The sequence below is a fragment of the Anolis carolinensis genome, chromosome 4 (assembly GCF_035594765.1).
Source record: "Anolis carolinensis isolate JA03-04 chromosome 4, rAnoCar3.1.pri, whole genome shotgun sequence".
NCBI lineage: Eukaryota > Metazoa > Chordata > Lepidosauria > Squamata > Dactyloidae > Anolis > Anolis carolinensis.
Window position 1 is genome coordinate 169,962,941 of NC_085844.1, and position 15,040 is coordinate 169,977,980.

The 15,040-nt window shown below is 41.8% G+C and overlaps 1 protein-coding gene across 10 annotated transcripts in view; it reads right to left on the reverse strand.

Moving 5' to 3' along the window:
* The window catches only part of alg6 (ALG6 alpha-1,3-glucosyltransferase), a 72,814-nt gene extending 58,006 nt beyond the window's left edge, over window positions 1-14,808 (reverse strand). For 5 of the 10 annotated variants that reach the window (XM_062978236.1, XM_062978237.1, XM_008109330.3 and 2 more), the window contains exons 1-2: window positions 14,653-14,807; window positions 4,318-4,426 (exon numbers count right to left, since the gene is read on the reverse strand). In XM_062978236.1, the coding sequence (XP_062834306.1) occupies window positions 4,318-4,399 (82 nt within the window). In that variant the 5' untranslated portion in view covers window positions 4,400-4,426; window positions 14,653-14,807. Of the gene's footprint in view, window positions 1-4,317; window positions 4,428-9,479; window positions 9,490-14,296; window positions 14,447-14,652 lie in introns of those variants that run through there. The other 5 variants (XM_062978234.1, XM_062978231.1, XM_062978232.1 and 2 more) reach the window with 4 other exon arrangements.
* Between the last annotated feature and the right edge of the window lie 232 nt (window positions 14,809-15,040).

Here is a 15,040-nt window from a genome sequence, read left to right on the forward strand (position 1 = left end):
TTGCCACAAAGAAATCCTTGCGGAGTCAATTCGTCAGCTTCGGGAGTAGATTGTGTGTGGACTACGCTACTCCAGTTCCCTCGGACCTTGTTCCTGTTTCAAGCCTGCCTTGTCCTCGGATCTTGCCACGGACCTCGTTCTTGCTTCTTGCCTCTTGTTGCCACGTATCAAGCCTTGTTTGCCAAGCATCTAGTTTGCTTCCAGCCTTTGTTGCCAAGCTCCATTGTACTAAAGGACCCTGTCATTTCCCCACGCTTTGCTTGGCAAGGTGTGTGTTTCGGTTATTGGATTATAACTTTGGACCTTAATATCTCATATTGGACATTGTTTTCCTGGACTATATTTGACCTTTCCTGAAAGGTCTACTTCTGAACTATATTCTTCACTTGTTTTTATTAACTTTATATATTCCTTTAATAAAGATATTAGATAGTTTCTGGCCTCTGCGCATGGTTATTGGTGCTCTGCAGCCTGGGTCTTGACACCTGTGACACAGCAGTCTCTCTGCCTGAGCTAGCAGAAGTGGTCTCTGGCTTGGTGTTGGTCTCCCAGCGCCTGGTGGTGCTGGGGGATTTCAACATCTATGCAGAGGCCTCTCTAACAGGTGCAGCACAGGACTTCATGGCTGCCATGACAACCATGGGACTGTTCCAAGTTATATCTGGACCCACCCATCAGGCGGGTCACACTCTTGACCTAGTTTTTATTGCGGACGGTGGTGTGGTTGGGGTGGAAGAGCAAAATATTCTTCCATTGTCATGGTCCACCTGGTTACCTTAAGACTAACCATGACTGCCAACATCCGCAGGGGTGGTGGACCAATTAAGATGGTCTGCCCCAGGAGGCTTATGGATCCAGATGGCTTCCTGAGGTCTCTTGGGGATCTTCCTGTCATAGAGGCTGACAATCCTGTCGACGCCTTGGTTGATCGCTATAATAGCGAATTGGCCAGGGCGATAGACACGATTGCCCCTGAACATCCCCTCTCAACTTGCCGACTCACTTGGGCTCCCTGGTTCACAGAGGAGCTGGCTGTGATGAAGCGAACGAGAAGGGGTCTAGAGTGCTGCTGGCGGAGAACTTGTGGGGTATCTGACCGAACACGGGCTAGAGCCGCTATTAAGGCCTACTTCGCAGCTTTGCGAGCAGCCAGAAAGGCTTTCTCGACTTCCCGCACAGCGTCTGCAGCTAATAGACCAACAGAGTTGTTTCGGGTTATTGAGGAGCTCCTCTACCTGGGGGGGTGGGGGAAGAGACCTCTGACAACCCGGCAACCCAGTGCAGCGATCTCGCGCACTTTTTTGCAGATAGTAGCTCGGATACGCTCTGAATTGGACGTCAGCATTAGTGCAATGCCAGAGGAGGTGCCTGAGGCATCTGTCTGTCCGATCTTGATGGATTCGTTTCGGCTTGTGTAACCCGATGACGTGGACAAGGTCCTTGGAGCGGTGAGAGCGACCACCTGTATTCTTGACCCTTGCCCCGCTTGGTTAATCAAACTGATCAAGGGAGATCTGGTAATTTGGATTGAGAAGATAAGAAATTCTTTGTTGGAGCAAGGGATTTTTCCATCTAGCCTGAAACAGGCAATAATTAGGCCTATATTTAAAAAGGTATCCCTTGACTCCTCCATTCTTAATAACTATAAGCCGATTTTCAACCTCCCTTTTTTGGGCAAGGTGTTACAGAGGGTGGTGGCTTCTCAGCTCCAGGGATTCTTGGAAGATACCAATTTTCTAGACCATTCACAGTCTGGTTTAAGGCCTGGTCACAGTACTGAGATAGCTTTTGTCGCCTTGGTGGATGACCTCTACAGAGAACTAGATAGGGGGAGTGTGTCCCTTCTGGTTCTCTTGGACATCTCAGCAGCTTTCGATACCATCAACCATGATATCCTCCTGGGATGGCTCTCCGGGATGGGCTTTGGAGGCACTCCGCTCCAGTGGCTCCAGTCATTCTTGGAGGGCCATTCCCAGTTGGTGAAGCTGGGGGATAACTGCTCGGACCCCTGGCCATTGACCTGTGGGGTCCCACAAGGTTCCATTTTATCCCCCATGCTCTTTAACATCTACATGAAACCGCTGGGAGAGGTCATCCGGAGTTCTGGAGTTGGGTGCCATCTCTATGCAGATGACATTCAACTTTCCTACTAATTTCCACCTACTTCCAAGGAAGCCCCTTGGATACTGAACCAGTGCCTGGCCGCTGTGATGGCCTGGGTGAGGGCAAACAAGCTGAAGCTTAATCCTGACAAGACAGAGGTCCTCGAGGTCAGTCGCAAGTCTGATTGGGGCATAGGGTGGCAACCTGTGTTTGACGGGGTCGCACTCCCTTTAAAGGTGCAGGTCCGCAGCTTGGGGGTCCTCCTTGACTCGGCGCTGTCACTTGATGCTCAGGTGTAGGCGGTGGCCGGGAGGGCCTTTGCACAATTAAAACTTGTGCGCCAGCTGCGACCGTACCTCGAGAAGTCTGACTTGGCCACAGTGGTCCACGCCTTAGTCACCTGTAGACTGGACTACTGCAATGCACTCTACGTGGGGTTGCCCTTGAAGACAGCCCGGAAACTACAATTAGTCCAACGTTCGGCAGCCAGACTGCTAACGGGGGTGAATTACAGGGAGAGACCAACTCCCCTGTTTAAGGAGCTCCACTGGCTGCTGATTATCTTCTGGTCCCAATTCAAGGTGCAGGTTCTTACCTATAAAACTCTAAACAGTTTGGGACCTGCCTACCTTCGTGACCATGTTTCCCTCTATGAACCTGCACTACCTCTTCGTTCATCCGGGGAGGCCCTTCTCTCGCTCCCGCCTTTATCGCAGACTCGGTTGGCGGGGACGGGAGAGCAGACCTTCTCAGTAGTTGCCCCCTGGATTTGGAACTCCCTCCCAGGGGAGAGCAGGCAGACACCCACCCTTGCCTCTTTTAAAAAGCAGCTAAAACTTGGCTTTTTAGCTGCGCTTTTGAATAAATCAGTCCCCAATACCAAAATGTACATTAATACTCCTTTCTCCGCACAGGTCCCTTTTTCCATAATAATTTGGATGTCCGTCTCCCACTCCATCGGTCTAGAAACATTTGCACTTTGTCCTTGGCCCCAAGCACTTTAGAACTATATTTTTGCACTTTAGTTCAAGAGGCCCCTTCATGTTATCCCCTCCACCAACCTGGTTGATCCATTATTCTATTTTATTTTAATCTGATTTTAGTTGTTAACTGAGTTTTGATGGTCTATTGCATTGTTTTGCTTAAGGTAACTGTTTGTATAATTGTTGATTTTACTGTATTTTTATTGTAACATGTTTTAACTGTTCTACCTGTTTGTATTTTCGGGCTTTTGTCCCATGTTAGCCGCCCCGAGCCCCAGCCGGGAGATGGAGGCAGGATAGAAAAATAAAGTTACTTACTTACTAGGTACACAAAGTAAGATTTAAAGTGATCGGGCAAATGCCAGGACATTTCTAGCCCGTTTTCTATCCAGTAAACATACAGAATTAATGGTGTGTAACATAGGCTTCTTATGACAAACCATTACTTTGTAATTATTCATCAATTTCATTATTCTTAAATGTGAAAAATGAGTAATAGGTAATGAGTAGGTCAGTTACACTTTTACTAAAAGCAAGCTTAAAAATACAGTACAAGTTGCAAAATAGGCAACTACAAAAACTGAGCTTAGCCTTTCAATAAGTTGAACGTTTGTTTCTGGGATGTACTTGATAGTTATCTTTTAAAATTGTTAGTGTTGGCATTATAATTAGATAATGGTTGCAACTTAATATTAAAACACTGCTGTGCATGGAAACAAAGCTTTGCTAGAGTAGCACAACTCATTAACACTTTATATATAGCAAACTTGGGTTTAATCTAAGCTTTTATTGCCTGCTGTACAAACAGCCAGAGGGCAAGTAGAGAGAAGACACCTCTTTATTATCTGCTTGGTATCATATGTTATTTTGTGTGACGCATATGTGATAAAGCCCAGATGTAGGAAAAATCTGGGTTTTCTGGCTTTAGCATATGAAGGGGGTTCAAAAAAATAGAGATGATGCCAGCCTAACATTTCTGAGAAGGGAATTCCAGAGCCTGGGGCAGCTATGGAGGATAAACTACCTTAGAGGTCGGGAATGAAAAATGTGTGACCCTCCAAATACTGCTGGTCTCTGAGTAATGACTAGAATGGCTGGGGTAATGGGATTTTCAGTGCTATGGCTACAATATACAATATACATTCCCTTCCCAGATATATTTCATAATTGAAACTTCCACAAAAGAATTATCCCCGAGTACTATTTCAGACACATTTTGAATATGAAGTACCTGAATAAGAACCAAGGGACACAGTCCAACGGATAATAAGTCCTAATAACACAATAATTGTCATTGAGCTCCATTTTTCCATAGCTGGTCTTCACACATCAGAAGGCACCTTGAAACAAGAACAGAAACAATGATTCCACACACTTTTTGTCTCTAAAGTCCACATAGTTTACTTACATACTGGAGGTATCTTTCAAAACAGAGTAGTGACTCAATATTTATCCCTTCGATTGTTGGGACAATGCTTCCAGTTGAAAGCATTAATGAAATTTGGCAAAACGTTTTATTTTATTCCAGAAAGTCTGCTTTTTTCTGTTAAAAATCACTTTTATACACTTAGGTATAAAGCAAAATATGAAAAAGTGACAAACACACATTTGTAAACATAGAATCATGAAATGTCAGAGTCCTACTATGATCTAAAAATTATTATAGGATGAGCTACATGTTAGAGGACATATGGGTTCAAAGTTGGCATCTGTGTCCTGTGTTTGTTTCCTTGTGTGTGTTGTGGTTTCTAGCTGGGTGGTAGGCTTCATTTTGCTTACAAAAGACTCCCCTCGAAACAACTATTTTCTTACAACAGTGACGTCGCTATTATAAGAAGCCCTGCTACATACACAAATGTTATCTCTTTACTGAAACCTATTTTTGGAACATCATCACAGGTGCAACTAATGTCACCCACAATAATGGGGGCTATCGTATATACTCAAGAATAAGTCTTGAAATTTTAGTCAAAAATTAACCCTAAAAGCCTGTGTCAAATGATCCATTGATCTATGTGAGTATTGCACCTTAACTCTTATCAAAAAAAGGAAACATCCTCTTCTTTAAGTAGATTTAGTCTGTCCCAGAAGAACCTAAAAGAAGTGGCTGAGCCTCTGAAGTGGCATTGGTGCTTTCCCCTCTCCATAAAATGACCCTCAATCATCCACCAATTATATCAAAACATCCATATTTTGGGCCTCAAAACCTGCCCTTGACTTATACATGAGGTTGAATTATACATGAGTATATACAGTAATTCACTTGCTCATCTTCCAGTGTAATGTTGGAATCTGCACACAGATCAATCACTGCAGAAAAATAAATGGATACACAATAGACAAACAAATAGAAGTGCTCACAAAAACCAGTGGCAGAATACTTCAACCTCCTCTGGACACTTACCTTAAAGTAGCTCTTGTAGAGCAAAGGTAAGTCAAGAAATTCAGAAGATACAATCTGAGATAATTCCACTACTTAATTCACTACACAGCTAACACTAGGTAATTTTGGCAATTGATCTGTCTAATGTTTGGGGGTTTATTGCAAACAACAGTTGATACCTTCTGTCAATATGTTCTGTATTGAGCATCCCTTTGAATTCACTCAAACGTGTGTTATACAGTAGAGCAGGGGTCCCCAAACTAAGGCCCGGGGGCCGGATGCGGCCCTCCAAGGTCATTGACCTGGCCCCTGTCCTAAACTTTAGACTTAGGGTTGACCTAAGTCTACCTGGTCTTTGGAAGTCTCTTTGCTTAGCTGTGGTCTTATGAGATCATCTAGATCAGGGGTCCCCAAACTAAGGCCCGGGGGCTGGATGCGGCCCATCGAAGCTATTTATCCGGCCCCCACGGCACAAGGGCAAAAGTGGGTTGGGCTAAATGACTCAAGGGGTCTCTTCGTCTCTTATTATTATTATTATTATTATTATTATTATTATTAACATTGAGGCTGGGTGGCCATCTTTCAGAGATGCTTTGCTTGTGCTTTTGGTGCACAGAGGCAGAAGGGGGTTGGACTAAATGGCCCAAGGGGTCTCTTCCAACCCTCTTTATTATTATTATTATTATTATTATTATTATTATTATTATTATTATTATTAACATTGAGGCTGGGTGGCCAGGACTCAATGGCCCAAAGGGTCTCTTCCAACTCTCTTTGTTATTGTTGTTGTTGTTATTATTGTTATTAATTAATTATTATTGCTTGGTGGCCAACTATAGTCTGGCCCTCCAACGGTCTGAAGGATCGTGAACTGGCCCCCTGTTTTAAAAGTTTGGGGACCCCTGATCTAGATGGTCTCTGAAGGTCTCTTTGCTTAGCTATGGCCTTATGAGACCATCTAGATGGCTTTTGGGGGTCACTTTCCTTACCTGTGGTCATATGAGACTATCTCAATAGTATTTGAGGTCCCTTTCCCTATCTATAGTCTTCTGATGGCCTTATGAGATCATCTAGATGGTTTCTTTCCTTACTGATGGTCTTATGAGACCATCTGGATGGATTTTGGAGGTCTCATTGCTTACCTATGGTCTTGAGATCATCTAGATCAGGGGTCCCCAAACTAAGGCCTCATTTATCTGGCCCCTGTCCTAAACTTTAGACTTAGGGTTGACCTAAGTCTGAAATGACTTGAAGGCACTCAACAACAACAATCCTAATTTTGGACTGTTTCATAGTCTGGCCCCCCAACAGTCTGGGGGACTGTGAATCGGCCCTCCACTTAAAAAGTTTGAGGACCCCTGCAGTAGAGTCTCACTTATCCAAGCTAAACGGGCCGACAGAAGCTTGGATATGCGAATATCTTGGATAATAAGGAGGCATTAAGGAAAAGCCTATTAAACATCAAATTAGGTTATGATTTTATAAATTAAGCACCAAAACATCATGTTATACAACAAATTTGACAGAAAAATACGCAGTAATGTTATGTTGCAATTACTGTATTTACGAATTTAGCACCAAAACATCACGATATATTGAAAACATTGACTACAAAAATGGCTTGGATAATCCAGAAGCTTGGATAAGCGAGGCTTGGATAAGTGAGATTCTACTGTACCTACAACACCTGAAATTCTGCATAACTCCCCATGCTGTTGCCTACAGTCCTTGAACATCATACTTTTTATAGTTATGGTATAATAAATGTGCTCCTCTTTAAACAGACTAACACAGCTGTCTTTTTGAAAATACATCATGTGGGTTTATAAGAAGACATGAAACACTGCAGCTTCCAAGCTAACTGTATATTGCTTTATTGTAATGTGTTAAACAGCTCTAACATGCCTAAAAATAAGGGAAAAAAACCATTCAGAAATTAGTAAAAACAACATTTATTCCAAAAAAGAGTTATCTAAAAGAAAAACACCTGACAACTGAATTATCCCTGTAAGGGCCCTTTTACATCAAACAATTATAGAACTATAGTCCAATTTAATTGCCATGGCAGCATCCTGGGGATTGTAGTTTGCCGAGGCATTATATTTGTCTGACAGCTCTAAATACTCTTCCCTAAACTGCAAATACCACTATTCCATAGTATCGAACCATGACAGCTAAGTGGAATCATAAGATATATATACGATGTAGAATTTGTGAAGTTGGACACCATTTTAACTGCCATGGCTCAAGACTATGGAAACAAGGGATTTGTAGTTGGTGAAGTACCAGCACTCTTTGGCAGAAAAGGCTACATGCTTTTTAAAACCAAAACTCCCATGATCCTATAGCCTTGAGCCATGGCAGTTAAAGTGGTGTCAAACTGCATTCATTCTACAATGTACATGCACCCATAGTGCTAAATATGAAAAGCCCTCAAATCATCAGGCAGGCATACAATCCAAAGCAGATCTTCAACAGAATTGCCTCTGCAGAATTGCCATTTAACAGAAATTTAAAAATCTGCATTATTCTTTAACACTGGAAGAATGGCTATGCCAGATGTAAGGAAATGCAAAATTTTTAGATGCCACACTGGCTTGCCCAAACACAGAAGAATGTGTTCAGGATTGAGAATGTTCAGTGCCCATTGATGATAATTGATTTGTAAATCAATTGAACTCTGCACATGCCCAAAAACTTGATATCAATGTGTGTTTTAATAGTTCGCATATTACTGGTCTAAAAATTAATATTCAGAGATGCCACTAGGAGTGTGGAGTATGTGTGAACCACATCGGGTGATACTATCAGAAGATGCAACATCGGAATGACTGTCTATATTTTTTTGCAGGTTTCAACAGAAATGTATTAATTTTTCTAAAAATATCCCTGTAGATAGCTATAACCAAAAAACTATTTTCATAAGTTTACATATACAGTAGTCTCACTTATCCAACATAAATGGGCCAGCAGAATGTTGGATAAGCGAATATGTTGGATAATAAGGAGGGATTAAGGAAATGCCTATTAAACATCAAATTAGGTTATGGTTTTACAAATTAAGCACCCAAACATCAGGTTATACAACAAATTTGACATAAAAAGTAGTTCAATACGCAGTAATGCTATGTAGTAATTACTGTATTTACAAATTTAGCACCAAAATATCACAATGTATTGAAAACATTGACTTCAAAAATGTGTTGGATAATCCAGAACGTTAGATAAGCAAATGTTGGATAAGTGAGACTCTACTATATTGTATATGCCCACAAGGCTAAAACACCATGCTAATTTGCTTTTGAAATCTTCTAATGTGCATGCACTTTGGAGAGTTGTCATTATTACCCAATTAGTGATGCTTCAAATCATGTGGCATGCACACACTACAAGCACACTCTGCTATTATCGTTATTGCTTAGTTGTTTTTTTAGTTTCTGGTTATGTCAAATTGTCTGGTATTTTAGCAGCAACATTGTTATGTTCTGACACAGGATGAGTTATATGGGGCTGGTGACAGTGACCTTAATGTCACCATTCAGAACACACTCAAAAACCGAACCTACATCTTAATATACAGTAAAGTTATAGGTCTAGCAGGAGCCGCCCCCCCTCCCCGATGGGGCAGCGGGTTAAACTGCTGAGCTGCTGAGCATGCTGACCGAAAGGTCAGTGGTTTAATTCCAGGGAGTGGAGTAAGCTCCCACTGTTAGCCCCAGCTTCTGTAAACCTAGCACTTCAAAAACATGCAAATGTGAGTAGATCAATAGGTACTGCTCTGGTGGGAAGGTAGCGGTGTTCGATGCAGTCATGCTGGCCACATGATCTTGGAGGTGTCTACAGATGCCGGCTCTTCGGCTTAGAAATAGAGATGAGCACCAACTCCTAGAGTCGGACACGACTAGACTTAATATCAGGGGAAAACTTTTGAAAACCTTATAGGTCTAGCATCTCTTTTATCTATAATTCTAAATTCCAAATATTCCAAAATTGTCTATCTGGGTGGCAGAGAGACTGACACCTTTGCTTTCTGATGGTTTGCTTTAAACAAACTTTATTCCATACACAACATTATTACAAACATTGTGCAAACATTTACCTATGTGTATAAAGTGTATGAAACATAATTCTTGTCTGGACGTTCCCAGAGGGTTAGATTAGGTAATCATACCCTGTCAGCTATCACTATCAACATCGGGACACCACAGGGCTGTGTGTTGAATCCTCTGTTTTATACCCATGCTCCCCTGCCCACCATAGCAATATCATTACCAAATTTGCATATGATACAACTATGATGGGGCTTATTTCTGAAGGCAATGAGCCTGCCTATTGGGATGAAGTGGACCAGCTGCTTCTGTGGTGCAGGGACAATAATCTGGTTCTTAATATCAGTAATATCAATAAAGGGTGGGTGGCTAGTTTTAAATTCCTGAGGATCACAATTAAGGAGGATCTGACCTGAGGCGTTTATATGGCAGCGTTGGTTAAGAGGGCCCACAGAGACTGTACTACTTGAGACTCCTAAGGAACCAACAACTGATTTAAAAACTGCTGGTGACTTTCTATCGCTGTTCTATAGATAAGGGATACACCAGCTGCAGTAATATAGCAGCAATTATTTATGGTATGGACTATGTTGTCAGGGATATGGACAGCCACTTTTTGCACTAAGTGTTGATCTTTTTTGTATGTATTTTGGTATATGCATTTAAATAATGTTGTGTTTTATCTGTCAGTTTTAACTGTGTTGTACCACACCTCAAGGCGTATACATTATTATTATTATTATTATTATTATTATTATTATTATTATTATTATTATTATTTTACTATGACACAGCAAACAAGATAGATATGCTGGATTTTGTTTCACAAAATCACAAGTCAAACACTTCCCAAGTGTCTAGGACTGTGTGATGTATTTTCGGATGATGCGCGCAGATCCCAGCAGAGTGGCCTTTTGCAGTTGGCAGATCGTAATATTGTCAATTGTTTCCAAATGCCAGCTGAGATCTTTTGGCACGGCACCCAGTGTACCCATCACCACCAGGACCAGCTGCACTGGTTTCTGCCAGAATCTTTGAAGTTCAATCTTGAGGTCCTGATAGCGGCTGAATTTTTCCTGTTGTTTTTCGTCAATGCGACTGTCACCTGGGATGGCAACATCAATTATCCAAACCTTTTTCTTTTCCACAACTGTGATGTCTGGTGTGTTGTGTTCCAGAACTTTGTCAGTCTGGATTCGAAAGTCCCACAGTATCTTTGCGTGCTCATTTTCCAATACTTTTGCAGGTTTGTGATCCCACCAGTTCTTTGCTGCTGGGAGGTGGTACTTGAGGCATAAGTTCCAATGAATCATTTGGGCCACATAGTTGTGCCTCTGTTTGTAGTCTGTCTGTGCGATTTTCTTACAGCAGCTGAGGATATGATCAATGGTTTCGTCAGCTTCCTTGCACAGTCTGCATTTTGGGTCATCAGCTGATTTTTTGATCTTGGCCTTAATTGCATTTGTTCTGATGGCTTGCTCCTGGGCTGCAAGGATCAAGCCTTCTGTCTCCTTCTTCAGGGTCCCATTCGTGAGCCATAGCCAGGTCTTCTCCTTATCAGCTTTTCCTTCAATTTTGTCAAGGAACTTTCCATACAATGTTTTGTTGTGCCAGCTGTCAGCTCTAGTTTGTAGTGTGGTTTTCTTGTACTGGTTTTTTGTCTGCTGTGCTTTGAGGAGTTTCTGATTTTTGACTTCAATCAAAGCAGGTTCTTCACTTTGCTTTACATATTCTGCCAGGGCATGTTCTTCTTCTTTGACTGCTTGTTTTACTTGTAAGAGTCCTCTGCCCCCTGATCTTCTAGGCAGATATAGCCAGTCAACATCACTGTGAGGGTGCAGTGAATAATGAATGGTAATGAGTTTTCTTGTTTTTCTGTCCAAATTGTCCAGTTCCATCTATGTCCAGTTTATGATGCCAGCAGTATATCTTATGACAGGTATGGCCTTGATGGTGTTGCCTCCATTGAACTTGCTTTTGAGAATTTTTCTGACCCTTTGTGTGTATTCTTTGCTGACCACAGTTTTCACATGTTCATGCTTGATGTTGTCCAGCTGTAATATGCCCAGATATTTATAGGCCTCTAGCTGGTGATACTTTATTTTTTGGCCATTAGGCATATTTATGCCCTCACTTTCAATGATTTTTCCTTTTTTCAATGCCACTGTCGAACATTTGTCCAAGCCAAACTCCATGCTGATATCAGTGCTAAAAATTCAGACTGTGTTAGTCAGAGACTGGATTTCAGTTTCCGTTTTCCCATACAGCTTCAGGTCATCCATGTACATCAGATGCGAAATTCTGTGAGATTTCTTAGATGCTTGATAGCCGAGATTTGTTTTTTGTAAGATTGTTGACAGAGGGATCATGGCAATAATGAAAAACAGAGAGGACAATGAGTCTCCCTGGAAAATTCCTCTTCTGATGTTGACAAGTCCATAGCTTTCATTTCCAACGAACAGTTCAGTTTTCCAGTGCTCCATCATGTTTTCAATAAAGGTGCCAACGTATTTACTAATCCCGATGGCGTCCAGGCACTTGATGATCCAGGTGTGTGGGAGTGAGTCAAAGGCCTTTTTGTAGTCAATCCACGTCATGTGAAGATTAGCTTTTTGGCTTTAACAGTTCTCCAGAATCATTTTGTCAATTAATAACTGGTCTTTTGTGCCTCTGCTTTTGTTGCCTTTCTGTTCATCCGGCAAGATGTTTTTCTCTTCAAGATAGTCTTGAATTCTGTCAGCTATGATGCCAGTCAGTAGTTTAAACATAGTGGGCAGACACGTTATTGGCCTGTAGTTTCCTGGTGCTGCTCCTTTTGCTGGATCCTTTTGTATCAGGTATGTTCTTCCAGTTGTTAACCATTCACTGATACTTCCTTTCTGCAGCATCTCATTGAATTGTTGGGCCATTTTTCCATGTAAAGTAATCACATGTTTGAGCCAAAATCCATGAAGTTGATCACTACCAGGCGATGTCCAGTTCTTGACTTTTTGCACTCGTTTGCTGATCAGTTCAGCTGTTATTTCCATCTGTTCCATTTCGTTCTGTGAGAATTTTCCTTCAAACTCCTTTATCCACCCAGCGTTTTTGTTGTAGTTCTTATTATTTTCCCAAAGCTCTTTCCAGAACTTCGTTGTTGCAGTTTTCTCTGGCTTTATGGTTACTGTGTCTGTTGTTTGGTTCAGACTCTGGTAGAACCGTCTTTGGTCTGACTGAAACAGTTGATTTTGTCTGTACTGGATGATTCTGGCTTCATATCTTTCAATTTTTCTGGCTGTTGCTGTAATTTGTTCTTTCAATTTGGAGATCATGAAAAAACAAATTATTATTATTATTAAAGGCAGTCCATAAGTTACGAACAAGGCTTGTTCTTAAGTTGAATGTGTATGTAAGTCGGAACAGTTATCTTTTTAAAGTAACTCCAGCTAAATATATATCTTAGTTTTTGGATAGCATAGGGAAGGGTTAACACCCCTGTGGTGTTTGTTTTTCAGTCTGTGCTTCTGTTCAGAAGATTTTACCTCACTTTCTGTCCTGGTGAGAATTGGATTTTGAAAACTGTGGCTTGTTGTGGAAACAAAGATTGGGGAACTTAAATGGAAACACCTTTTTCCCATGGTAACTATTTCAGGAGTAAATTTCCCTTCTGTTGTCTCACCCCATTCTTAACTATGTTTTTTGTTGTTTATTTGTTCAGTCGCTTCCGACTCATGACCTCATAGACCAGCACACAGAGTTCCCTGTCGGCTGTGGCCACGCCCAACTCCTTCAAGGTCAAGCCAGTCACTTCAAGGATACCATCCATCCATCTTGCCCTTGGTCGGCCCTTCTTCCTTTTTCCTTCCATTTTCCCCAGCATCAATATCCTCTTCAAGCTTTCCCGTCTTCTCATGATGTGGCCAAAGTACTTCATCTTTGCTTCTAATATCCTTCCCTCCAGTGAGCAGCCAGGCATTATTTCCTGGAGTATGGACTGGTTGGATCTTCTTGCGATCCAAGACACTCTCAAAATTTTCCTCCAACACCACAGTTCAAAAGCGTCTATCTTCCTTTGCTCAGCCTTCCTTATGGTCCAACTCTTACATTCATAGGCTACTACAGGGAATACCATTGCTTTAACTATGCAGACCTTTGTTGCTAGTGTAATGTCTCTACTCTTCACTATTTTATTGAGATTGGACATTACTCTCCTCCCAAGAAGTAAACTCTTAACTATGAGTTATTTGTAAGTCGGATATTCATAACTCATGGAGTGACTGTATATACAGTAGAGTCTCATTTATCCAACATAAACAGGCCGGCAGAGTGTTCGATAAGCAAATATGTTGGATAATAAGGAGGGATTAAGGAAAAGCCTATTAAACATCAAATTAGGTTATGATTTTACAAATTAAGCACCAAAACATTATGTTATACAACAAATTTGACAGAAAAAGTAGTTCAATAGGCAGTAATGCTATGTAGTAATTACTGTATTTACGAATTTAGCACCAAAATATCAAATGTATTGAAAACATTGACTACAAAAATGCATTGGATAATCCAGAATGTTGGATAAGCGAGTGTTGGATAAGTCAGACTCTATTGTATATATTTGGTGGTGGTGTGTTTAAATGTGCTTTACAGTGATGTGCTTTAATTGTGTTGCGCTAAGGAGAGGTGGGTAACAAATAAAATGTATTATCATCATCATTATAGATAGATAGATAGATAGATAGATAGATAGATAGATGCAAGTACTTTTTAGTCCCAAATATTTAGGAGAAAGGACACCCTACCTGTTTATGAGTGAGCTGACACAATACATTCTTCCTGAGAGAAATAAAGAGTTCTTGGAAAGAGAAATAAAACTTTCAATGGAAAAGAATGAAGAAAATCCAGGCATGGGCAAACTTAGGCCTTCCAGAGGTTTTGGACTTCAACCCCCACCATTCCTAACAGCCTCAGGCTCCTTCCTTTTCTCCCCTCAGACGCTTAAGCGGCTGAAGGGAGAAAAGGAAGGGGCCTGAGGCTGTTAGGAATGGTGGGGGTTGAAGTCCAAAACCTCCGGAGGGCCCAAGCTTGCCCATGCCTGTATAGTATAGCCTGGGACTCGCAGCCCATTTCCCACCCCTCGGACATTCCTCGAACTCACCGAGACTGACAGGAACGGAAAGGGAGCTGAATGGGCCTGCTTCCTGGACCCGCCTCCTCTGGCAGGGCGCATGCCTAGTAGCTTCCCCGTTGCTTAATAGGCGTGTGTGCGCCTGCGCGCAAGCAAACAGTCTTTTCTCTCTCCCTCTCTCCCTACCTTTGAGGTCGGCGTTGGCATAGGCAGCCTCCTCAAAATAAAAAAAGGCTTTACCCAAAAACGCCCCTCCGGAAATAGATCCAGGGAAAATAAGACAACGTCGCATTCCTCAAACTTTGGTATGTCAGATGCTGTGGACTTCAGCTCCCAGAATGCCTTGCCATTGACCAAGCTGGCTGAGGCTTCTGGGAGTTTGAGTCTATAAACAAAAGGTTTGGGAAACAATCCTGTA